The 26,956-nt window shown below is 41.6% G+C and overlaps 1 protein-coding gene across 1 annotated transcript; it reads left to right on the forward strand.

Moving 5' to 3' along the window:
• The first annotated feature begins 1,865 nt into the window (after positions 1-1,865).
• Positions 1,866-24,487, forward strand: LOC308387339 (neuronal migration protein doublecortin-like). Its single transcript, XM_080867298.1, has 7 exons — positions 1,866-2,021; positions 5,773-6,198; positions 8,503-8,843; positions 17,874-17,976; positions 20,573-20,662; positions 22,898-22,995; positions 23,123-24,487. Exons 2-7 carry the CDS (start codon positions 5,835-5,837, stop codon positions 23,177-23,179), a joined length of 1,053 nt encoding a protein of 350 aa, XP_080723424.1. The 5' UTR covers positions 1,866-2,021; positions 5,773-5,834; the 3' UTR covers positions 23,180-24,487.
• The last annotated feature ends 2,469 nt before the right edge of the window (positions 24,488-26,956 follow it).

Raw genomic sequence — 26,956 nt, forward strand, 5'->3', positions numbered from 1 at the left:
TACTTGCCAACTAATATCGTTGTGAAACAGAGTGGCTTTGCCCACTGTTCTTCCTTTGTGCAAAGAGAAACAGGATGAGCATTGCCAGATATACAAAATGACCTCGAGCAGGCCGCTAGTGTGAATGTACTGACCAAACAATCAGAAACAGACTACACGAGGGTGGCCTGAGAGGCTGACTCTAGTGTTCCCTGTGCTCACAGCCCAGCAAGTTGGAGCCTGATGGGAATTCGCTATAGAATACCAGGGTGAACCTGAGCACATGTGACAGACGTGAAAGGGTCTAGAGAAGCTGTGGAGAACGCTATGTCGCCTGTAACATCATTCAGCATGACCGGTTTGGTGGAGGTCAATGATGGTCTGGGGATGCATATCCATAGAGGGATGCACATAACTCTACAGGCTAGGCATCAGCATCCTGACTGCAATTAAACATCAGGATGAAATTCTTGGACCTATTTTCAGACTTTACAATGGTGCAGTCAGTTCTGGGTTTCTCCTGGTCCATAAAAAGGCAGGGCCTCAAGTGGTGAGAGTATCCAGACAGTTTCTAGAGGAGGAAGGAAATGACACCACTGACTGGTTTCCATGCTCACCTGACCTAAATCCAATAGAACACCTCTGGGACGTTATGGTTAGTTTGCCAAGAGGTTGCACCTTAGAGCTCAGTGATGCCCTGATCCAGATCCACGAGGAGATCGATTAGGATACCATCTATTGTGAACTTAGGAGCATGATGTTGCCAGGCATGCGTACATGACAATGTCAGGAAGGCCGTACAAACTCCCGAGTACCATTTTTGAGTTGTTGCAATGACATTTCTGCAATATGGAGTCGCCTTCTGCTCTATGCAATGTCTTTAAAATCAGCTCTCTGTAGGTTGATAATTTTCATTTCCATCAAACCACGTGGCATCCTTTCATTCCTAACACATTAACAAGTACACATCACTACAGATATGCAGCATGATTTTTCCCACTGAGATCAGCTGCGGTTTCAAAGTAATTTTTATTTATTTATTTTTTTTTTGTTGTCGAGCAGCATAGTAACTGCTTTCTGCAGCACGAGTTCCTCTTTGTTTGACAGCATGATTTCTGTGTAACATTGCATCGCACAAACTGCCTCATAAGCAAAGTCAAACTTTTGTTCCATTAGGGTCAACGTACCCATTATCAGGTATTTTATTTTTCCTGTTTCCACTAGAGCAAACACGCAACTGAAAAGTAGAATTCAAGTCAGAAAACAATCACCTTCCATTGAAGCTGTGGGAAATGTTCACAATGCACATGTTCTGCAAGAAAGCAAGTTGGCTGAATGCAAGCCGCCCTTTTGAACATGGGCAGTCTTGATGTTTAATCAACTTCTGGGATACTAATATACAGTTCACCGACAATGAAATCCTCCTTTAGGAGAAGACACACACACACAAAAAGCCAAATACAATCACTGCGAGTTAGTCAAGCTTTTATCTGCTCCTGACAAAGAGCTCCACCAGACCAAAGGCATCAGACTGTGGTTTGTCTGAAAGGGACGCACTCGTGATGCCTTAGCTTCAGCTCTCACAGTTCACTCACAGAAAGCCACAATCTTCAAAATAAAACAAATAGCTGAAATTCTTACAGGAAAAAATTAAATAAAAAAGAATAAGTTTTCTTCTCCCATCTTAACAGAAAGATCTGCCTCACGCATCACATGATAAAAGCCGCTTTCATCTTTCAACCATGACTTGTAAATAATCCCCACCTTTAATTCTTGCTCATTTGCTCGTTAGAACTACCTTTGGTGACCCTGATGGGAGCTCCACCCCAGCCCACACTGACTGGCACCTACAGTTTTTTTCCTCAGTGGGCGGATCCACTGCTCTTTAGGACCCAGTGGCTGCTCGATTCAAGCAAGGAGTGACTCCGGCACTCAGACGGAAACAGACAAAGGCGAGGGGAGAGACGGCGTGCCGCTATCCTGCAGCATCGACTCACACACTCACATCCACTCCCCCACACACTCCGCAATCAGCGACGCAGGTGAGTCCGCTACTGGGTGGGATAATCAGCAGACTTCAGTGATTTTTAAAGAAAGTATATATTACATTGCAGTGATTTTGACTCTCAGGGGGCAACTTTGAATATCACTGTATTATTTTATTTTTTTGCATTTTGGAAGGGGATTATATCAGGCTTTTTTTTTTTTTTTTTTTTAGATTTAGGCTTGAGCAGGTGGATTGTGGCGTTCACACGCCCAACCCTCCCCTTTCATTTCAAGCAGAACTTGCATTTTAAGCTGCTGTCTCTGCCATGTGGCCACACGCCATCCATCATAAATGAAAAGAGTAGTGTCATGAAACTTTTCCTTTCGTGGCTCTTATTTTTCATTCTCTCTTTTTTAATACCTACCTTTCCGTGTGTTGGTGTGAGACATACCGCACGCAGATCAATTTTCCTGACGCGGACTGGAGAGTCATAATGTGGTGCTGGTTTGTCAGGAGTGGGTGTGGGTGGCTCAGTCAGGAACACAGAACCAGACAAATATATCAATGACACCACACAATGATACCGCAGTGCTGCCTGATGTCCAGGTTTGCGCTTAATTTGGAAGTGGGGAAAGCGCGCATATTTTTAACCAGATTTATTGATTGATAACGTCAAGTGTGTCAGCCACAAAGAGAGGTGATCTTTAAACAGTCGTGTCCGTGCAGATTAACACTAAAAAGCTGTGGGAGGATGTATTTTCTGGACTTGAGCAGGAGACTGAGCCGGCTGCAGCAGGAGCAGCAGCGATGGTGATGTCACTCTGAAGGCAGGCACCCCGTTTGAGACAATGGACTGTCCTAGTGGTTGCTTTTCTGGGGAAGGGTCACTGCTCGCTCTGCTTATTAGTGCAGCAGATGGGCTTGAAACCTGGCCTTTGTCAGCTAAGGAGCACCCAGTCCACAGAAGTCCCTCCCCTGTCAGTGTGCTTATCATAAAACACCAGTCAGCAGATCAGCCAAAGGTTAGCATGCTTGGTGGGGAAAGGGGGGTGTCGACCTGCCACATGGATGGGTGGTGATCTCTTCCACCCCCCGTTTGTCAGTATGGTTATACTATATACAGTGCTGTAATCATGTGGTACTAAAAGAGGCAGGATAGTGGAGGATTATGGGCTGTGACATTGTGTCATTCACCAGTTTGTGTGCATGTTTTGACTAATTGGTTTAGGCCTTCTTAACATTAGCACCAAGGCTGGATATATGTTTGCAATGAATATCACAGCACAACAGCTTGTTGTTAAAAGGTGGGGCCTCAAATTTTTATTGTTTTCCAAGCTGCTTCCTTTTTTTTTTTTTTCTTTCTTTCTTCATTTTCATATAACCATGTTGGGTCTACTGAAAGCAGCGAACCGTGTTTTTTGTACATCAGATGACTCGCATGTGAAGAAGGAAGTGAAAAGCTTAGTTTTAGTTTGAGAATTTTGCAAAACAATGACACCTAAAATTTCATATCCTCACTACATCCACTGAAACACTCCCTGATGATTTGGAGGACCTCCGCCTCATATTACGGCGCAAGATTGACTTTCAGTGGCAGAAGATGCCAAATGAATTCTGTCTTCAGTGACTTGAAAAATGTCAAAGTCAAATCTTGAGTTGTTAAAATGCCACTCGGAGTGGAGTTGTGTTCAAAGACCAGTGACCTTTCAGTCAATAATGACAAGTCCTGTGAGGATATCGGGGCCCGTAGAAGTGACAGAAATGTGACACTTCACATTTGTGCTATTCGGCTCGGTCTCGTCAAATATGTTTTTAAAAAGAATACTCTCCTTTAAAGTTTAAATTGGGGAGACATTGCTCATAGATCGGGGCTTTAAACTTTGCACTTCCCCTTTCATGTGAATGGGTGTGGGCGTTTGATGGGTGTCTGTGTGTCAGTTGTTGAAAAAGTATCAGTTTGAAGATGCTCTTCAATGAGTTTTTGTGGCTTTGGCAAGTTTATTTGTGGTCATCAGGTGGAAGATTAACTAGCAGACTACTACTTTTGCTATAAAACCTTGGGCAGTCAACCTCCATAGAATAAGCATTTTTTTTTTTTGAGTTGTTGAGCCGTATAATTTCCTTGTGATTCCGTTGATGTCATTGATATCTCAGATATCTAATAGGACAATATACAAGTTGACATCATCATTATTTCCAAAACCTTTTGTGTTAGTGGTTAGCTTACTGATTCATCACTTACTGATTCATCTGGCCAAGTGAGACAGCTGCACAGAGGTGTCTGTAGGCGGACTTCAGAAGAAGAGGGGGAGCTATCATGTGCTACATGCCACATAAAGCAGTGTGGTAACGGTCAGTGAGACGTACTGCTGCACACTCACTGCATCTGGAGTATTTTAGGGTCATACTATTTTATGTGTAGAAATTCAAAGAGTCTGCACTAACATTTTAAAAATCATTTTTAAAATGTTAATGCATGCGTGACAAAGTTTTAGTTTGACATGCAGGATTGATGACCAGCGGTTTTAGTACGTGTAGCTTTAAATGCACCGGTTGGCCACGCCTCTTTCAGGAAGAATGGTGTGCCGGCTGTTGCCATGGATACCTTGGCTAAAACAAGGCAGTACCAATATGGCTGCTATGCAATTAATTTAAGTGAATGTGAGAAAGCGTCCCGTTGCTGCTGTGTCTGAGTGACTATTTTCTGTGTAAATATAACCTGCAGCTGTCTCTGAATTATTTGCTTTGTTTGTTTTTCCTTTTAGATATCATGATTAAATCAGGGTTTTAGCTGCGCACAGTGCCAGCTTTGGAAATGGCTTATAAATGACAGCTGGTTAACATGAAGCCTTAATGTGCTCCGTGTGTCATAATGATGTAATGCTCATTATGTTGTTTAACTACAAAAAAGGAAAATGATTTAAATGAGAGCAGCTTTATTGAAATAGTTGATGTGAGGACAGTCTAGGAGAGAAGAAAACGGAGGCAAACATTAGCCTGTTAGCTGTGCTCCCTGCTAACAGTGGGATAAATACAGGGGCATGAACGTTACTACCAAGATGTCATGCATTAATTTCTCAAATCCCATTTTGAAGCCTCAGCATTATTGTTTCCGCCTTGTTAACGAAGAATGTGTGGTTTCATAAGTCTGAAACATGGTATGACCAAGGTTCTTAAAAACTGACTTGACTTTTCTTCTTTTTTTTAAATTTGGTATGACCCAAAATGAGTGTCTAACCCATAAATTCATAGGAAAGTGTTGATGGAGGTCAAGTCAGAAAGCTGTTTTCTCAAGTCTTTTTGCAACAACAATTATCACCTGGTGGAATTCCGATCGGCATATTTTTCTTTTCTTAATTTCTTATAAAACATGTCCATGTTTTTATACTGACTTTATATTGGATACGTGTTTTATACTGCATAAATATCAGGGGAATTAAAAATAGCAAATCCACTGGGTGTTAAGTTCCTCAGATGCCATGAGTGGACACATACTCCTTGTCTTAGAAGCAAACAATTAACGGGCAGTGCCAGGGCAGCACTGTACAAATTTAACTTCAATGACTATTGGTTTCCAGTTTTAATATTAGCGATACAATTGGCTAATCATCTTAATCTCATTCCTGTGCCTAATCCTCACCTAGCTCTGGATTTTGGTTTATTTAGATGCAGATTTATGAATAAGTCACAATCATGGAATTAAATGTTGCTCTGAGTGAAATGTCATGAACATACGACCATTAACCGTTAATACTACTGCAGTATCTGGTGATACATTACAAGCACTTGTTTCCTTCTTTCCCTAGACTCTCTGGAGCTGGTCACCACCCCAACACATCTGTCACGACCACCATAACTTTCAGTCATCATGGAGCTAGACTTTGGACATTTTGATGAGCGAGACAAGGCCTCTCGTACCCCGCGGGGCGGGCGTATGAATGGACTCCCCAGCCCTACTCACAGCGCCCATTGCAGCTTCTACCGCACACGCACTCTGCAGGCCCTCACCAATGAGAAGAAAGCCAAAAAGGTGCGCTTCTATCGCAACGGAGACCGCTTCTTCAAAGGCATCGTGTACGCTGTAGCCAACGACCGATTCCGCACCTTTGATGCCCTCCTGGCCGACTTGACGCGCTCGCTGTCCGACCACATCAATTTGCCACAGGGTGTGCGTTTCATCTTCACTATTGATGGTGCACGCAAGATCACAACCTTGGATGACCTAGAGGAAGGTAAAAATGTTCCAGCAGGACCAAGCAAATGTATGATTTAACACCATGAAATATTGGTGCATTGTAAGGTTTTAGTAAAGGTAGAACCGCTGTGAAAAGGTGGGCCCTCAAGATACCCGCCAGTTTCTTTGCTGAGAAGTATTAGAAAGAAACATAAAACTTGCAGTTTTTTGAGATTACAAGTCTAATCTGTTCAGTCTAGACTTCTCTAATCTCCCATATGATGTATTAAATTCTAGGCTAAAGAGTTGTGTTTATGCAGTTGACTGACATCGGTCTACTTTTTTGGTAGTTGGGCAGTTTTGTTTGACGGAAGTTGTTTAAAACATTTAAAACATTTTTTTTTTCTTTTGACAAAGGCAAAAAAACCGAGACAAATGGGGAAATGCAGTGAAAGAGCCAGTCTGTTTTAAACATCCACATGCATGCTCTTTCATTTCTTAAATGTAAATTGTATTTTAGCATCTTGCTGTTGGGGAATTCCTGTTGCAGCTAATAAAGCTGAAAGTGGGTCTTCTGTCTTGATCTTAATGGGATTCAGTGTTGAGTTTAGACTCTCAGAGGGCTTCCTTCTGTACTTTAAAGTTGGATCTTTACACTCAGCATGAGAGAGCAGTTTGTTAATTGAAATCATTAGGATCTCATCATTGAAGAAACCACCAGCCACATTTCTTTATGCATATTTATTAAACCTTTCCCACAGTACCCATAGCAACAGTGAGAAGAAATCCAAATAAATTGAAGTTACACCTTTTTATGATTTTTGGATTTTTCTGATTCAGCAGTCACGATTATTATAGCTACTGTAAGAATCTGGGGAGCTGTTCAGCTTGCATTTCTGTCTGATAGCTGGAGTAGTGTAGACACCCTTAAGAGCAGCTGCCACCGTGATTGCTCTTGTTCCATTTGGCACCAGAACACCGACTAGGACAAGAAGTGATTCATTTGCCTCCAAAAATTTATGTAGTGAAAGTTGCCAAACATGGTGACTGAAGGAAATCTTCGCTCGACATCAAACCGGATGATCCATGTGTTGACCTGCTTGTCGCAAATTGCTGTTCCAGTCAAATTGTCGCTTATTTGCAGCAGCCTGAAGCTGAATTTGCGACATGGGATGTGTCAGAGGGATAATGCAATTTGAAAAGGGGGAAAGTCAGATGGATGAAGTGAGAGCAACGATATTAGTTAAATGCTGCTTAAACCCCAGTCCTGTCTCCCCCCCCCCTTCTTTTTTTTGAATGAGGGTTTCTCAGGTATAATATTTAGAAAGTAAAACATCCCAGATTTTTTTTTTTTTTTTTTTTTCTTCTCCCCTCTTTCTCTCCACTCGCACACAGACTTGACTTTGCGAGATTCCTTTAAGGCTGCTGAGGGATGAGGTAGACAGGGTGAGTTTTGGGTAAAGCTGGAAGATAAACTGCAGCTTAATTTGTCTAAAATGAGGTGATCATCTCTGCCGCTTGAGCTGCTTAGGAAAGATAGGAGTGTGTGTGTGTATTATCTTTGTGTATATGTGTGTCGAGCAGGGGTGCAGAGTTAGCACTGTGGGTGGCGGGGCTATTTCATTGTGCTTCCTTTTGTGAGATATAATTAATTGTTCAATCTCCTCTGCACAGTGTAATCCCGTTTTGTTCCTCTTGTCTCTTCTGCAATTTCTCCACATTTGGCCTAATTGTTGCCTTCTGGATTGCCTCCTTTTTGCCAGATTTTTTTTTCTTCCCCTCCCTCTGTCCCCCAGCAGCCTTTTGTCTTTAAAGTCTAGCTTGCAGTGAAAACTATGAACTGATGATGAATACAGCAGATATTTTAGGAAAATGTGGCAATCATTCGGTATATGAAGAGCAATCATTGACACATGGTTATTAAACAGTCTACATTTATCTTATTACCTCAGGTTTCAAAGCAAGGACTGATCCAAAGTGGTAAAGCATGAAACAAGTTTGTTTCCATACTGAGTGGAGAGGGGTTAATTCTAATGGTATTTGTCGTAATGGTGCTACCATCTCAGTAAAATGGGGTAAGTTTGTGGCAATCCAGTGATCCAAATTTTGCAAATATTCATGGCAACGCAGCCTGGTGGTTCAAAGCCTGTCTGTGAACTTCAAACAAGACCTCAGCAGCCATGCTAATGTCTATAAAGTGATTTTCAGTCATTTTAAAAACCTTTTCTTCCCTCCTACTAGTCTTGAAAGTTCCTGAAGGTTCAAATCTTTGAGTAGAGAGACGCTGCGGGACTCTCAGGTGCCAAAGTTGAATAATATGCGTGTTACGACACACTAACCCAATTTCTCTTTGACTCTGCAGGGGAAAGCTATGTTTGCGCATCAGAGAACTTCTACAAGAAAGTTGACTACACAAAGAACGTCAACCCCAACTGGTCTGTGAATGTAAAGGCCTCAGCAAGCCAGAAGAACATGCAGTCCTTAGCTGCCAAGGCTGCCGGTGAGTCCAGGGAGACCAAGGACTTTATTCGACCCAAGCTCGTAACGGTCATGCGTAGCGGCGTGAAGCCACGCAAAGCTGTCCGCTTCCTGCTCAATAAGAAGACCGCACACTCCTTTGAGCAGGTGCTCACTGACATCACGGAGGCCATTAAACTGGAGAGTGGCGTGGTTAAGAGGATCTACACTCTGGATGGCAAGCAGGTATTGTCACTTTACGCCGTGATATAAAGTTATTGGCTCACACGTGCTACTGAAAATCTGACTTTACAGCATGTGATGTGCATATGAAAATGTCTAACCTGCTAAAATTCAAATGAACCATGCTGCGGATGGAGTTCTATGTCTGCATTTGTTTAATTTGGGATAGAGCCCTCTGTTTGAGAAATAAGTGAAATAAAGGCAGTACAGTACTGTATGTAAACGAAGTCTCACAATAGGAAAATTTGTGGTCGGATTGACGACAGTGTGTCATTCATACATCTGCCCCCACACAGGCAGTGATGAACGGGATCAAGAGAAAGCAGGAAGCAGAATAATTAGCTTAGAAATGTAAAAAACCAGACAAAACGATCTTGTTGCCTCATCAGTGGTTTCCTTTTAACTCCAATGACTTTCAAAAGTGACACAAGATGCCCACAAAATCCTATTGTTCTGTCATAACCTCAGCCAACAATGACTTAGTCGCTCCATGAGAACTCCAAGCGTCTGTGGGAACAACCTTTGTATGACCTTCGCTGTCAGCAGTTTGTCTTCAGACTTTTTTTCTCTGATGCTACCTAGTCACCTGTGTTGTGGTCAGAGACATTAGAGTCTTGCCTGCCAACCTTTTGTTGCTCAGCTGGTTTTAGGCCACTGGTATTTCTGAGTCCCATCTGGCTTTGAAAAGCTTAAAAGTCCTGCGGAGTTCTGATGTCTTCCCACTATAGTGTGCAAAAAGGGCTCGGCCCTGTATTGTTGCCATTTTGTTCCCATTCGGAGGCAAACATTGTGACACCGAATGACCATTGTTCGAACAACCAGTCAAGACATCCTCTCGTGCTTGGAAGAATGATTCCAGAATGAAAGTGCTGACATTCATCTGTTCTAATTTTAAGATAAATGCTTGACATCCTTACTGGCCAAGAGGTTGCCTTATTTTCTGAATTTTTGTATTTTACCCGTTTGGTTAAATTTCTACCCTTACGGCACATGTGTAGGGTAAAAATGCAGGTATAGACAAACCTGCACAGTAACAGGATTACTAGTCTATCATCTCAAAGTCTGCAATGTTGGTCTTTTTATATGACTAGCTCAGTTTGTCAAACCAGGTAAAATTATCAGCCATTTGTTGATCTTGAACCCAACTGGCTGCCGATTGTGGGAGAATCCATTAGACTGGGACATGGTCACTGTACCAATATTATATTTAAGTCTATCTATTTCACATATATACTAGTTTACCGAGCTGCCGTTTTTAACGATATGAATTTACCTAAAACCAAGAAAAATGTCCGCATGAGACGCCCACACGCACATTTTAATATTGCCTAAAAGTCGTTCCCTGGGGATGCTATTGTTTACTCGACACACCAGCTAAGCTAAAAGGACATACCGGTAATATATTATTCATGCTCACACTTTATTGGGATACTTTTAAAGCGCAGCCGCAACCATACAGCATCACCCAGCTGTAAGGCTGTGGAAAGGTTTGAGATGATGCACTTAACTAATTCCTTAATATCAAGAGATGTCACTGTAAAGGTGTGTGTGTGGCATTACAAAAAAGGTTGGCTATGGAGAGGATTGTGCTTTCAGATTTGTCTGCAGAGGTGACCTTTTTGACTTTATTAAACCGTAATAGTATAACTGATCTTGCTTTTCTCATGATAACGTTACTCCTGTATACCTGTGAGTTCCAGACTAGTGTGAAGCGCTGCAAATTGGCAGATGCAGGGATGAGGAACGTGTGTGTGCATCTGTTCCTCAATCCTCTCTTTGATATGGTTAAATGTTTGCCTATTCTTAGGCGCAAACCCTCTTTTCCTGTCTTATTGATTACAAATGCATTACTGACTGGGGTATCTCTTACATGTTGAACTGCCTTTTTCTTTTTGTATTAATAATGCTGGAAAGCGATGCGTCTTGGAGGAGGGGAGGTGTTCTGAAATGATAGATGGGAGGCTATTTGATTTTAATGCTCTGTCCCTTGGGTGCAGTCTGGCCGCCCCGGGTCTTGTACTGGTTTTCTCCCGAAGCTCCTGCTGGAGATGGAAATCACCTTATCCCTCCCCTCCTCCCTCTTCCCTCACACACATGCGTAATGATAAATGAATTGTGGTCACACCATCAACAGCCATCATATTGCAGGCATTCCAATCAGTGCATATTGATTGTGCTGCCATCATGGTAGCTCTAGCTTTTTTTTTTTTTCACAATTCACGTCTGCTGATCTGTTGCTCCTGCCTGCGACTCCCCGTTTCACATTAATGCACAGAAATGTGAGAAACGCAGTGCACGTTATTATGGCGTCTTTGTGTGCAGAGGCACATTGCAGCTGCTCTGTGGTGGAGGTGATATGGTAGAAGCAATATTGATGCAGTGCCCACCCCTCCCTGACTCTGCGCCGATCCTCCTCTTCCCATTCCGCTGCGATAGCTGCTGGGACTGGTTGCTAGGAGACCACATCCCAGGCACAAAGAGAGCCCAGCTGGTGTGGACCGGTCTGTCAGATACCACATCCTGTAGTGGGTGTGAGAGTTTACTATCAAAGCAACCCTTTAGTATTGAAAATATTAAAAAAAAAAAGACCACATGTCATGTTTATTTTACCTGCTTGCATTCCATCATTGGGTGTGACTTGTGTGAGCACACTCTAGCGTGTGTGTATGTATGTGCGTTTTTTTTTTATCAGCTCTGCTGGTGCCCAAAATTTGAGAAGGCGTTGCAGGTTGTCTTCCTGGCATTTTTAAAATGGCTGCTTTTCATGCTTTGACGTTCCTCTTTTCCTTAATGGACTCTGCAGACAGCCCGCTCGCCCCTCTTTGCAAGTGCTGTGAACAAAATCACTCCCATTTTTCCCTCAAATGCTGCTGCTTGCAGCCCAATCAGGAAGGGTGGGGCCAGTGGCTTCAGGATTACCATTCTTACAGCAAATTAGAATCATTTTATTTGCACTGATGGGGGGGCTAATTATTCCCTGAGTCTATGGAGGGGGAAAAAAAGTGCATTACTTCATTTGCCCTCACTGCTTCTACATCAGGTTGGAGAGCGTCTAATTGCTGGCAGCCATTTTGTATTCTTTCCTCTTTGATAGAGGTGTCTGCAGAGGAGACTGGCTCTGATTTGCATTTAAGATTCACTGCTTGCTCATTTGAATTGCACTTAAGAAAAGGTTATCGTCTAACAGACGCCATAATCAAATATCATTTGTGAAACGTCTTGATGATGCATTGTGCTGCTGTGTCGTTTTGTCCTGGTGCATTATCACAAGTCTGGAGCAGAGCAGAGAGCTTTAACAGATTTGAGTGTTTAATATTAAGACTCGGGTTGGGATCTTTAGTTTTTAAGGTTTGCTTGAGATTAAGAGAAAGTAAGATGTGACTGAGGAAGTATTCAATTAAAAAATCCTCTTTTCTGAGGCTGCATTGCATTTATGACCGAATCAGTCACAGGCAGAAAATCAGCTTTTCTTTTTGCATTGACAGTAATTTCATGTTTTTTTTTTTTTTTTTTTTTTGTTTTTTTTTTTAACATTTAAAATGAATTTGTTAAACAATCAGAGGGGGAGGGGGGGGGGGATGGATGCTTCAGGCACAAGGTCGCGCTGTTATTGTCAGAGAACAAAAGATTCCAGTTCACTTTAGCGGTTAATAACTATGGTAACAAATTATTCACTGAATTAATAGACGGATGTATGCTCGGGTTCAAAGCTTCTTAACGACTAAAATACATCTGCTACCGGGCAAGAAAAGCCTGCTTTTCCCTGGTTATCAGTGCTCTAGCAGTGTCTGCTTTTGCCATACTGCAGAAGCAGTTGTCATGGCAATAAGCTCCACCGTGATGGATTCAGTTTGTGACAATGGTTGTAATGCGCTGAGTGTGCTCTTTACGCTGGGTCTTACCTGCCCTGCCCTCTAGTCCTCATCCGTCAAAAGCTCACTGCATTTGCGTGCACGCAAATGCAGCTAAACTGAGTCAAGCAGACAGGCAGGGTGACGGAGGGGCGTGGTCCCTCGTGATGAAGCACTGCAAGCAGACATAGAGGGAATAAGCATACATGTACAAGCTTCTAACAGCCCCACTTTCATGCAATGAGCACCACATCAACAAGTGAGCATGACCTGGGGGAGAAGAGGAGGAAGCACTGTTTAATAATGTTAAGGCCACATCAGTCAGCTAAATGGAAAGCCTGCTTCCGTGGGGTCGAGAGGGGTGGGGTTAAAACGGCATCAGGCACCAGCTGGTCCCCATGACTGTGCAGATATCTGTGCCTAACTGGCTCATCTGTGCTCCAAATGCATCCAGAGCACCTACGATAACGCACAAGCAGTACGCTGGTGCATGAAGGTCATAGATGGGTCAGAAAGGCAACTGGTAGCAGTTTCCTGTAAAGCAATTACTGATGTCCAAATGCACCCCCCCTTTTTTTTTTCTTTCTTTTTCAATTTACTAAATTTGTCCTGAAATTCTCAGTACCTGAGCTGCTGCTGTCCTAAAAGATAATCTAATGTGCTGCTTTTTTATACTTGTCTGAAATGAATAAACTGGAGAGTGTGTATTTTGGAGGAATATTCCACTCAGTGCAGAGGTACTGATATTGATCAGGTCTGTGTGCTCAGTGAAGAGACTGTGGGTGTTTTTACCCATAGGCTGAAAAAAGCAAGGTCCTTTTTTTTTTTTTTTTTTTTTCTCTCCTTAGGCTGATATGAGAATACTTTGCAGAGCACATCAGATGTGTGTAATCAGTTACGCACTACTCTATTCCAGTGTTTAACCTTCTGTTGACTCATTAAAGCTTATGTTCAGTCGTTACTGTTCGTAAGGTGAGTAGTGGTTAGTGAAATTGTTGGAATGCAGCACTGAGTAGCTTTACTTTTGCACTGACAGGAATTATTGTGACTATTTTTACAAATGGATGGATGCAAGTCTTTGTGAATCATTTCTGCTCAGACTGCAGCTGAATGGCCGAGCTGAAGTCAATATTAACCAGCTGTCCTTAAAAGAAAAGGGGGGGGGGGGGAAGACAAAGGATGCATAGCTTTGTTTGAAAATGCTCCCTGCTGCTTTGCACAAAGGCATTTTAGTTGCACCTGAAACAAGAATGTGTAGCATGCCATATGCTGGAAAGCTGAGGGTACAGACTACCTCCAGTTGTGGTAAAGGGTGGCTCTGATCCTGTGCAAGTACAGCACTTATTTTGCTATGTTATTAATATCAGTCGTGTTTTATGACAATGGCTAAAACTGTTATCCTACAGTGCTTTTTCCAAATAGTTTCATAGAGATCGTATTGTGCTGCACATATGGAGCCAAATTTCTCAAATTACCTCTGAGAGGTAAAACTACTGTTCACCCCAGGAGGTTTCTGTTTTGCAGAAATTAAGTACCGTGGTTCCACCCACTTCTTAATTGGCATTGGGGAACTGAAGACCATCATCCAGTTAAAGGGCGTTTGCCCTTGCCAAGTTGGGTTAAAGAAACTCTGAATAATTCAGTCGCTGTTATTGGAGGTTCCCTACATGCTTGCTGGTGGGTTTTGTTTTTTTTTTTTTCTTCCCTTTTTCCTGGGGGTCATGTGGACCTGACAGCTGGTGAGGCAGAGATTAGGGATGGGCTTGGTGGGACAGAGGGTGGAGGGCACCTGGAGTCTGTAAAGAGCCAGTTTTTCAGAAAAAATACGCCCATATCATCCCAGTAAATGCAGAGATGGGTACACTCACCCTGACATGTGCAGTACAAGCGTAATATGTATAAATGCAGTATGACAGCACTTTTGATCCATTTAAGTAAAATGGCATCAGGTCGGCTCATTGTCCTCCTCACGGACCCCTTTGCCAGATGGGTGAGGTTGACCTTCTCAGATCGAGGGAGGATGCTTCCTAACCTAAGCGCTCCCAAGCCGGCATGTGCCTTCCTCATTCATGCCATGTTTCTAAATGGACTCTGACATTTTACATTTGATCTAATCACATGCAGAGCAGTTTTTTGTTTGTTTGTTTTTTCCTCACAAATTTCTGCCAACTGTACAAACTTATCAGGCCAATTTTATGGCGTGTTAGTCACTATTAATACACAACAGGCTTGCTGACTTTGACGCAAGATGGAGGTTTGGGCAGAGTTTGACACTGTAATCATACAATGTGGATTTAGGACTTTGAAAACATTTAAAAGTCCAAAGCTCTTGATAGGAAATTTGGTGGGTTTTTGGGTGTTTTTTACTATGGAAGCTTGAACGTAAGGCTAATTTCCTTTCAGCCTCTGATAAGAGAACGGGTGAGGAGTTTAGCTTTGGAAGCCAGTATGAGTTAAATTTCTTTGCAGCAGTACAATTGTTCAGACATTTCAATGTTTAATCCCATTCAGTATCTTTTGTTTTGAAGCATTCATACTGAATTCTCCCATCAGAGATTAGACATGTTGTTGGAAGTTAAAGTGGTCTTGCGTGCCAGGCAGCCAGAATCTTAAATTTAAGTAGCGATCTGTTAAAGAATAAAGTAGCAGACTATAGGATTAAAACATTATCCCTTTAATCATCTCTGTTCCTAAAGCTATTAAAAACATGCAGTAGCGTCTACCCACCCACGCTGTTTCGGCCCATTTTCATCTCCTTTCCTCCACCCACTCGCCTTAAGGGTAGAAAGAACACCTACTAATGCTTCCATATTATGATTAACTGTCAGGTGCCCTTCTTGCCATACAACAGTTTAACCTAATGAAAGTAGTATGTATGTATCCAATTTCCTGATAACGAACACTAAAGAGAACCCAAGTGTGTAGCCTGTAAATTAGCCCCAGCTGAAAAACCAATTAGGTTTTGATCCCTGGAGTCGAAGCACCATCTCTGTACCTCGGCAGGGCTCTGAAAGGCCCGTGATGGGGGGGGAAATATTGTGGGGCACAGAGGAGGGTACAGCTGTTGGATGCCACGCCAACAAGTCACCACCACACACTTTTAGCTTGTCTAGCAGGACGGAGAACCAACATTGCAGCTGCTGGGGTGGTGAGATCCCAAATTATCCAGAGCTCATAGTTTGAATGTGTATCACAGTGGCAACCCATGATGCATCTTGACCCTGGCATGGGCCCCAACATGGGGCTGTTTTTCAGCATGTGGATCTCTAAACAGTCTTGCGTTGGTGAAAACTGACGTGCTTTTAAATAAAAAAAAAAAAAAAAAAGCAAATTCCATCTTTAAATAAAGGGCAAGTTATCTGTAGTTCACTTGTAGTAGTGCTTTGATCCTATAATTCTAAACGAGAAGGAAGAGATTTCAACAGGTGTTGAAAGGCAGAGTGGAAATTTGACTGATATGCTTTGTAACAGATCTCATCAGCACAAGAAAGAAGAGCAGTGTTTAGCTTGAATGGCTTTAATAGGCGTGTCTGAGCTGGTAACAGAGTCCGTATAATGGAGAACGGGGGAGAAGGTGTGGCACAAAGACATCTGTCCATACAGTAAGCCATATTGTGTCAACAGCTGCTTTAGAGTGAAAAGACCCCGGGGAAGGAAGTCGAATCATTTAAACATTACAGTAAAGGTGTAACATTGTCATCTGTCTGGGGTTTTTTGTGCCTTTTGTGTTAATGTTTTGTTACATGAATCTAAAGGTATGTAAACAAGACGAGCAAAACACACAGGTCTGCTACAACCTGAAGATCGGAAGTTTTTATTTAGTGATTTCATTCACGTAAACCGGAGTGTGTGTGTGTGTGTGTGTGTGTTTTCATTTAGCATATCTAACATACAGTGATAGACATTTGAGCTGGCAGTCCTCTTGGCAAACTCATAATCGTAGCTTCTATAGTAAGATTCTGATTTTCAGTTGGCCTTTTAAACGTTACTTTTGCTAGTGACATGCTCCTAACCTAGATCCGTCAGTCTTTTATTCAGATTAAAACACCTCCGCAACTGCCGGATTTGTGCAGCTATTTCTGCTCCTTGGAGAAGAAAAATATGAAGGACTTGGTGGTCCCTGAAACTTTCCTTGTCACTAGAATCGGGTACAGATTTGCGTGTGGGTTTTTTTTTTTTTTTTTTTAAATATGTTGGATGGATTGCCATTATGGCATGTACTCCTATTAACTCCAGGATAAATGGAGGGAACAGGAGTACAATTGAGAATGTCTTTATATTTTATGTATGGGCAGTGGATCAATATTCAGTTGAACACATTGGTGCAATGAAAGGGGCTAAATGCCTGAGCCTCCATGCTTTCTCATTCTGCTGTACCTTTATTGCTAATTAACTAGGTTAGCATGCTAGCTGCTCTTAGTTTAGCTCAAAGCACTGTTGTGCCTGAGTGTGTTCAGTAAAGTATTTTCTATTGTCTGTGCGTTCGAATCAGTGTTTTCCTAGAGGACAGTATCACCCACTTGACAGCTCCTGTATGTGGTCAACCATCAATGGTAATTGCGCAACAATATAGCAAAGCACGATATAAGATAAACATCATTAAAAGCACATTGAGTTATTTAAAAGGCTGATGGCTGACAGGACAAATTAGTTGGTCTGTGGCCACATCAAAGCAACTTAAACTCTTTAGACAGGCTGGCACGAATCAGCCACGACCATGGACGGTATAAAAGATACATGAGGGTACTCTTTCTATAGTACCTGATGACTTGGAACCACAACTATCGACATCTGGTCAATGTAGGGTTTTGGCTTTATTTTTCTGCCTTGGAATCTTGGTAGTCTTAGTCCTTGTCATAGATTGTAGAAAATATCTAGGCTTTCTTCAAAGGCCTAACCATATACACATGAGGAATGTTATTAAAGCCAAAGCCCATGGATTAGCAGCACACTTTGACTATACCTTGGAATCTGGGACTTGGTCCCAAAGTGAGGTTTTTAATGCCTTCTTTATTTTATAGTTCCTGCATGCTTTCCAATATCAGGTTTGGTATTGTGGAATTAATTTGGGATATTTGAGTCCACAGCCTCTTATGTTTGTAGTAAAACGGTAGAGCCAGTAGACTCTACTTTTATATTTTATATTCCAGTTTCTCAAATTTACTGTATTGTGTCTTAATAGGTCACCTGCCTCCAAGATTTCTTTGGCGATGATGACGTCTTCATTGCATGCGGACCAGAGAAATTCCGCTACGCACAGGACGACTTCTCTTTGGATGAGAATGGTTAGTAAGCATGATTGAATTGGTCTGTTTTGCATCCCATTATGGAATCAACTTAAGCGAGTAGCCACACACTGTAATGCAGCTTGTCGGAGGAGGGGTTGAACAGTTTATGATCTCCCTTTTTTTTTTTTTTTTTTTTTTTTTAAAAAAAGCCACAGTAGTGATCAGTTATCCAGACTCAAGTTTAAAATCCTGCTCCTGACATGTAAGGGCTTTGCTAATCAGCCCCCATCTTATCTTAAAGCCCTCATAGAACCATATCATCCCACTGGAGAACTTTGCTCTCAGACTGAAAGCTTACTTGTGGTTTCTCTAGTGTTTAAAAGTTAAGGCTGAAGGCTCTGCCTCCCATTTAAGGCCCCCTCTTCTGTGGAACCAGCTCCCACTTTGGATTCAAGAGACAAGACACGCTCTCTGTTCTTAAGATTAGGCTTCCTTTTGATAAAGGCTTATAGTTTGGGCTGGATCAGTGTTTTTATATCCTGTCTTCCTCCCCTCAGCCCTGACCAGTCATGGCCGATGGCTGCCCCTCCCTGAGCCTGGTTCTGGTGGAGATTTCTTCCTGTTAAAAGGAGTTTTTCCTTCCCACTGTTGCCAAATGCTTGCTCAAATGGGATCATTGGATTGTTGGGGTTTTCCCTCTAGTATTGTAGGGCTACTTTATAATATTTAGTTTACATGATAAAGCACCTTGAAGCGACTGCTGTTATGATTTGGTGCTATATAAATAAAAAAATACATTGAGACTGAACTATCATGCAGTAATATCAGCTGTATAGAGAGATGACCTGTAACTGCAAATGACGTTAACATATTTGTCCATGAATCCTCTGCACGGCTTCATTTGCACAATTTTATGACCAATTTCTAGAGTTGTTGTGCAAGATGGAATTAACGCTGCACATGAGCATCCAAAAAGTGTACTCTGTGTGTGTGTGTGTGTGTGTGTGTGTGTGTGTGTGTGTGTGTGTCTACAGAGATGAAGAAATGTATCCTTTTCATCAGGTTTTATTCATGTACAATGCTCTGTGGATGGAATTGTATATGTGTGAGGGAGGCTAAAAAGGAGGCTGAGAGAAGTCTTATCTGCACCCGGCAGCAGGGATGGGAAAAGGCAGGAAAAAGAAGAGCCATTAATCTGTCCTGTGACAGGTTTAGGCCAGCTGATCTGTTGGTGGTGATACTGCTGAGAAGTCAAGGAGAGAAAATATAAAGCCAACCCTCTGAGTTTCTCCCCGCAGACTTGAAATCCCTATTTTTAACAACCTACTTCCACCTAATGTGCTCTCCTCGAAACATTCAGTCTGCCTTTTTATGTTAACGCAGTGCTGATGCAGGGTTCATAACCATCATTATGTTACCTTCGTCTCTTTTCGTTTCTTGTAAGATTCTCGGCAGGATGGAGATGCCGGTTAGTTTATAATGATCTGCGTTCTTTTTCTAACTGTGTACTCCCCCCACTGAACTCGAGCTAAATCATTTCATTCAGCCTATAATAATCTTGGGGCCAATGCTAAATAAAATGGCTGAGTGGCTCAAGCAGGCATTTCTGAGTTGGCTTCAGTGGAGTTGATGAGACTGGCTTCTCTGTGATTCATCACGGTATGGATGGCTGTATCTATAACAAATTATAGAGATCAAGCAGACATTTTTTCAAATTTAAGAATCTGTACGGGCAAGAAAGACACACGACAAATATGCTATGAAATATTTCTTTAACATTTTCTGGGCTGGAGATGACCTTTGAAAGATCTACATGGGAAAAATATATTCAATCACATGATTACTGCTACCAAAATGGATTAATATCGCCCGAGTATTTTTATTTATTTTTTCACACTCCTTATGATAAATATGCCGACTGAAAGGAGTGCATGAGTACCTGCAGGTCTGTTTATGCAGTTGCAACATTAACAAAAGCCAAAAGGGACTCTAACAGACTCTATTCTGCTTTGAGACCACTGAGAAGATTTGACAAGCTGCTAGTCTGAGGTACTGTCAGATGCGTGGTGGCACACCTTGGAAACAATAGCACGTGAATGTGCGCCTGTACCCAACGGTGTGTGAAGGTTGAGAGAGAAGGAGACAAGACAGACGTGGCGAGATCTCAGGAGACGAAGGGAGGACAGATAGTATAATTAGCATCAAAAGTGGAAGAGAGGAGGAAGGGAGGGAAGAGAGCCTGACGGTACAAACAGAGGGGAAGATGCAGCGGGAGGAGTAGCAGTGTCTGGAGTCTGTCTACCCTGATTAATACAGTGACCCAGAATGGACTGCACATTCCTACATGCATGTTGTGTTTATTGTAACACCAAATTGTTGTTGGGGGGGGGAAGAAATGTATCATAATTGATTACACACAATTTTTAAAATGTGAGGTTGGCAACAAAGGAAAAAGCTGCTGGAGGAAAAAAAGGACGTAACAGAAATGAACACGTTGAACTCGAGGCATGAACGGTGGGTTCATGTGGGTTCATTTCAGACATTTTGAAAAACCTTCTACTGGGGAGTATGAGCAGCTCAATTATTCTGTTGGTAGGGGAAAAAATGTTATTCACTACTTTCTTTGTGCTTTTTATTTTCTCTCTCTTTACAGAATGCAGAGTGATGAAGGGACCCAAAGCTCAGCGAGGTTCAGCCAAGAGTCCTGGTCCAATCAAGCGCTGCAAGTCTCCTGCTGAATCGAGTGAGCCCGATACATCTCACCTACACTCTAGCCCTTCCCTTTTTTTAAAAGCAGCCGACCACACCTTAGAAATCAAAGCTGGTGTAAAATTTAAAACAGGGTCTTTTCTGTTTAAGTGAATGAAACTACAAGATGATACTGTAGCAGATTCACGTAACTGATGTTGACCTTTGACTTAATCTGAAAGGAAAAATATGCCATGACATCATTAATCACACCTTTTTTTCTTTAAATATTACCTGAATTTTATTCTGTGTAATTTTGATTAAAAGGCAGTAAATAGTTAAAAACTCAATCTCAGCATAAACTGGGGGCTTTTCTTTGTTGTGGGTCTTCTGAGCTTTAGTATAATCTTTCTGCTGTAGTTTCTTTAAAAGCATGAATAAAACATGAAAAGTAAACAAAGCCAATTTAAACAGCTTTGAGCTGTTTGTTTGACGATCAAGCACTTTTTAACATTTAATAATAACATCCAGGAGGCGAGAGAGCATGGAGGCTCTACAGCTGGTTCACGCTTAAATATTTCATGTGAGGAAAATCGTACCATCGGGTTTACATAGCTTTACCATTCAGCGGCTGAATAGTTTTTATTAAAATCGTCGGCATGATTTAAAACGAGCAAACAAAACAACTTGAGGAATATGGAGTGCTTGCCCCTTCTTTTTTTTCTTTTTCTTCTTCTTCATGTACTGTTGCTGCATTACATAATAGGTGAGGTCTCCTGCTCTCTACAGGTTTCCTCAGTCATTTGGCTGTCATGGATATTTATTGATCACCAATGGTAAATGTCTGGACTCCAACACAGCAGGTGGTGGGCCAGCATCGTGTGGAGGCAGTAAACTATTTACCCATTAAGCACATTTGTAATTCCCGTGAGGCATGAAAGGAAGTGCATATTTATGTCAGTTAATCAATAGTACTGATGAGTTTAATGAAATTAGATTTTCTATGCTTTGGAATGATTGTCGTTTATGCCGTTTGCTATGGCATAACAAGTCTTAACACCTTAATATATTCAAATGAAAAAGCCTTTAAACTAAAACAACCATATAAAACGGATGTTTCCACCCAACAACAGTAATGTTTTGAGTTATGCTTTGAATCCTTAATAGAAACGGATGTTTTAATGTTATGAAAAATTGAACAGTCTCAGGGATTTACTAGGGAATCTGTACACTTTAAAAACGGCGTGATCATAGCAAGACTCGCACTTTACAGAATTCGTGTCCTAATACGGCTCTTTTACAGCAGACTTGGGCAGTATTGAGGTATTACAGTATTTAGAAATCCCAGTACTACTCTTTTTTTTTATTCATTTGAAATGGAGGATTAGTTTATTCTACCACCAACATCTCTGCTTTTTTTTTTTTTCTGCTTCTTTTAACACACATACCATGACATACTGAATAGCAGTTTGTATTAGTGTGCGTTTGCCATTGTGCCAGCGTTAAAGTACACAATGACATGCAGTAATGTGCAATCAAAACAACCACACAATGCGAGGGGTTTTCTGCGGAAGCCGAATAAATATTCCAGATGTAGAAATCTGAGACCCAAACCGTGGCAGTGCGGGCAACTTTCTGTGTTCGTTTGATGTCTTTGGCCCTTTTCACAGCTGAGTGTCTCAAAAATCAGTACATCTAAACACGAGCAGCTCTCCCACACAGACTGAGCAGAGAGTGCAGTTATTTTATTTAAAGAGCCCAGGATAATGGGACTTGTGATTTCTCTGTTTGGCTGTGGGGTTTCTGTCGATCTGCCCGAGTGTTTAAACGAAGCCAGCGGCTTTACAATGAAGCTTTATCCACCTTGTGTTTCCAACAGTCGCTGGCTTAAACTTAGACCGGCCATCTGGCTCAAGCTCTTTTCATCTCTTATAGACAAAAAGTCTTTCAAGCCACTTAACACTCACGGCTACATCACATCACACTGCTCTTAGATATAAACGGTGTTCCACACACACAGAATCCTAGCAACGTCGCGGAGACGCAGAGCGAGTGAATAAAACGTCACCTAACAAACAGAACTTGTCAGCCTCCTAAAACCTGGACCAGCAGGGTCCCTGTACATCACGGCCAAATGAGGCCACAGTTCAGGACTTGCTCTCCTTTTTGCTTCTCTTGCAAACTTTCTAATCCACTCTATTTTTACCTCTTCTACTTCTTTCCCCTCTCCTCCTCCCTCATCCCTCTTTGTCTTCCTCCCCACTCTTTACTTCTGCGTTGGCTCTCCCAGCCAACGGGACGGGCTCCAGCAGCCAGCTGTCCACCCCGATTTCCAAGCATTCCCCCACCTCCACCCCTACCAGTCCAGGCCTCAACAACAAGCAGAAGGTACCCTAACCTCTCCTCCTCTCCTGACCTTTCATCTTGTTGCCTGTTGTCTTTTTGTGTTTTATTTATTTTTTTGCTCTTTAGTTTGAGTTTACGAAAGTAATTGTGCTCCTCTGGATCTCCGCAGGATCTCTACCTGCCCCTATCTCTGGATGATGATGATTCTCTTGGTGAATCAATGTAGACTCCTGGCTCCTGCTGCCACCCTCCCCTCCAGTTTTATTTTTTTTTTCTTTGAGATCAGATACACAGAAGTTTTATACCTCTGCTGCTTTCCACCTTCACTCACAGTGCCACCTGTTTAGCATAACCCACTCTTTGTCTCTTTTTTTAAAGGCCTTAGCCAACAGGGCTACGACACCATTTGCTGCTTGAGAATGGCACAAACAGAACAGAGAAATCATTTTTCTTCTCACAATCAGCTCACTTTTTCCAGGTTTGCTTTTTCTATGTGGGATGGGCACTGTTTCTCAAAGGTTCTCACTGATCACTGTCATACAGATTTCATTATTGAAGGGAAAAAAATCATTTTGAATACATACATTTTTGATAAAGGACGCACCCTAACTTTTAAACATTTCAGTCACAGAATTCCAAGCAGCAAATGGGTATTTTTAGGGGTGTTGGTCAGAAATGACAAAACTTTTGTATCACTTATCGTATTTGTGATGTTCCTCCGTGTCCTTCTGCCCTCTAAGTGAAAGGTTTCTTGTCAGAGGAAGTCTGTTAAGCCAGTTTTAGTCTTTCTAACCTGCTGTAAATACTGTGTATAGCTATCCATCATAACATCTCGCCCAATGTCCATTGCTGTGCTTCCGTAATGTCACTACAATGTCTAGCATTCGCTTAACATGATACAGGGTACGGTCAAAGTAAAGTGGGACAAAAAAATACAATGAAGTCCCCTTGACAGAGGACGTGTGGGATGCAGTCTTGACTGCGCCTCCTTAATAACATTTCATATTGCCGGCTTGATATATGTAATAACGAAGATCTAAAACCCTCAACCTCACATTTTTTAATTGCTGTTCATCTCATCCAATCAGGCGCAGGGACGATTATGTAAAGAAAAGGCATCCCACGCCTCTTTAAGTTGGCCGGTCCTCTGTTTGACCTTCTATACAGACAGTAGGCTTTACATGCTGCATAACACCCCCCCCCCCCCCCCACCCTGTGTTTTTTAGATTGTCACAAGCGGCAGCACATGATGTTGTTTTGAAGGACCTAACTGTGCATAAAAACAACCAAAGGAAGATCCAACAGGCCCTTCTGAAGGAAGAAAAAAAGCCAATGCACATCCAGTATACAGTTTTTATCGACAGTCTGAAGAATCCCTTTTTAAAACCAGTTTATCACATCTTACAGTGTACTTATTAGAAGTGATTTCACAGCAAGTAGTGGTGACATTTTTATAGTTTGAAATGATAAATAAAAATAAAGGTCTCAAAGCCAAAGTATTCTTTTTTTTTTTTTTTTTTTTTTTTTTTTTTTTTTTGACCAAGACTTATAAAATAAAAAAGAAATAAAAAAAAAAAAAAAAAGGTGGGAGTATTTCATTTTAAGCAATTTAAAATAAAAATATTGTGGAAGAAGCACACCTGGAGTTTTATGCATGTTACCTTTGAAAAGCATCCAAATATGTCATGCTTAAATCATGCTCATCTGAGGCGGTTAGTTTTATCAGGGCGCTAACGGTAGTGGGATATCTCCCTTTTTCTTGCATGGCTCAGCATAGTTCTCCAATTAAGAGGGGAGGAGTGATGAAAACATAACAGTTGTCTAAATCGATGTGTGGGTTTTAAATTTTTATAAAGTTTAATTTATATTGAGGGTACTTGTGTAGGACTTATTTCCTAGTTTTCCTTGCTCACGTGAGCTCTAAACACCCCCCCCCCCCCCCCCCCCCCCCCAAGCTTTTGTGTGCAATCTTTTATTTCTGTCGCCATATTCCCTTTTTCTATCACTTGGACTCGCATCGTATGTCAAGCAAATCTACTGAAAGGGGGTTTTCTCAGATTTTTGCAGGGAATAGAGCCTGAGAAATCTCTAAATTGGACTATGGTGAAGCACAAAGCAGGGAGCTACTTATTCACCACAGCAACAGACACTTTACTGCCTACTTGCCAGCATTACAAGGTGTGACTACAACCAATTTCTCAATATACAGATGACGTGCTGCATATGTAGCATTCTTTTAAATTAATATCTATGCATTTGGAATCGAGAATGGTTTTTAAAAAAAAAAAAAAAATCAGTTTGGTTTTTCTTTCTGTACATGGCTTTTTTTTTTTTAAATAACCTTAACAACAAACGAACAAAACCCCGACATTTCCGTGTAGTTATTCTATTGTGACAAAGCGGCACTCCCAAAGTTGCACATCTTTGGAGTGATTTGGTGCCTGCCCTGTAGATGAGCTTTAAATAGCAGCTTTGTAATGGGCTAAAGCAACACTATCTGGTGCTGTGTCCTACACTCTTTCTCCTGCAGGGAGTGCTGTTAAACCAGCAAAACAGCTACTGTAACATTATCAGCTAATCCAACAGCAGGGACACCTCACTTCACCAATTGTTTTTAATTTTTTTTTTTTGTACAAAAGACCCTGTTTGTTGTCAGTCTTCTCAAACACTTAGTTCTGTAAAACTTAACGTGCTAATACTGTTCTCGTCAGCTTGAGTTTTCTGCAGCTTAATACTTACAGCATACAAAACGCTTACCACAGTACTTTGGTTGACTTGTGTAAACCAGATGCCGCCATGTAAGATGGATGGTGCCTTTTTTTCCCCCCCCGTCTTTTCTTTCTTCTTTTTTTCTTTTTAAAATTAACATCTTTTGATAGAAAGTTAAACTGGGACATAACAGGCTTGTACTTTGTTAACGGCCATTTGTAAAAACATTTTTAAACGTCTTAAATGAGGAGGCCTCCAAACACACTTTGTTTTGTAGAGACACAGGACTCTCGGTCGTGGTGTAAATATGCTCCCCTCCTGTTCGCTCTTTCATATGTATGCCTTTCTGATCGAATGAATGACTTTATTTTGTTTCTCTGAAATTTTACAATGTCCTTTTTAGTGGTATTTTGCAATGTCACAGTGGCTTGTTTCAGTGCTTCATTCAATGTATTAACCGGTATCCTTTTTGCAATTAAAAACGATTGTATTTCACCTTTCTGGTTGTTGAGTTTCTTTTTATTACTGTAACAGCAGAAAACTAATAGGAAATATGAAAAGTGGAGTGTGTGTGTGTGCTGGGAGACATAAAAATAAAGGACTAATGTAAAAATAGTAATTGTTCTCATTGTGGATCCCTCTCCATAAGCATTTTCATCACCATGGGAACAAGAAATGCCTTTCTCATTGTCAGCTGTGCCCTAATATATCAAACAGCTGATCAGCTGCCAGTAGTGTCAGGCTGGCAAGTTAGTATATGTGTTGTAGTCATCAAGATTTTTCAGAATTCGTGAGCTGGACAGAGTCAAATATTTGTGGAGAAAGAACCGGCCACTTCATTAGTTACACCTTCCTAGCGCTGGCTTCAATGCTCCTTTTGCCTTCAGAGCTGCCCTTTGTTCTCCATGGTACCGATCCAACAAGTTGGTCATCAGATTTTGTTCCATATTGACAATTGCTGCAGATTTGCAGCTTCATGTCTATGATGTGCATCTCCCGTTCTTCCACATCTCAAAGGTTTGGCGTGTTATCCTGTGGAAAGCAACCATCAGAAAATGGGCAAACTGTGATCATAAAGGGATGAACATGGTTAGCAACAGTACTTGGGTAGATTGTGGCAATTAAACAATACTTAAGAGTTCGTCAAGAAAATATCCTCCACACTGATGCTACAAGCTTGAACCATTGACACAAGGCTACGTTTTTATGCTTATGCCAAATTCTGATCCCACCATCCAAGTGCAAAGACTCATTAGACCAGGCAACATTTTCCAGTCTGTTGTCCAGTTTTGGT

Source organism: Rhamphochromis sp. 'chilingali' (genome assembly GCF_963969265.1).
Source record: "Rhamphochromis sp. 'chilingali' genome assembly, chromosome: 19".
NCBI classification, from domain to species: domain Eukaryota; kingdom Metazoa; phylum Chordata; class Actinopteri; order Cichliformes; family Cichlidae; genus Rhamphochromis; species Rhamphochromis sp. 'chilingali'.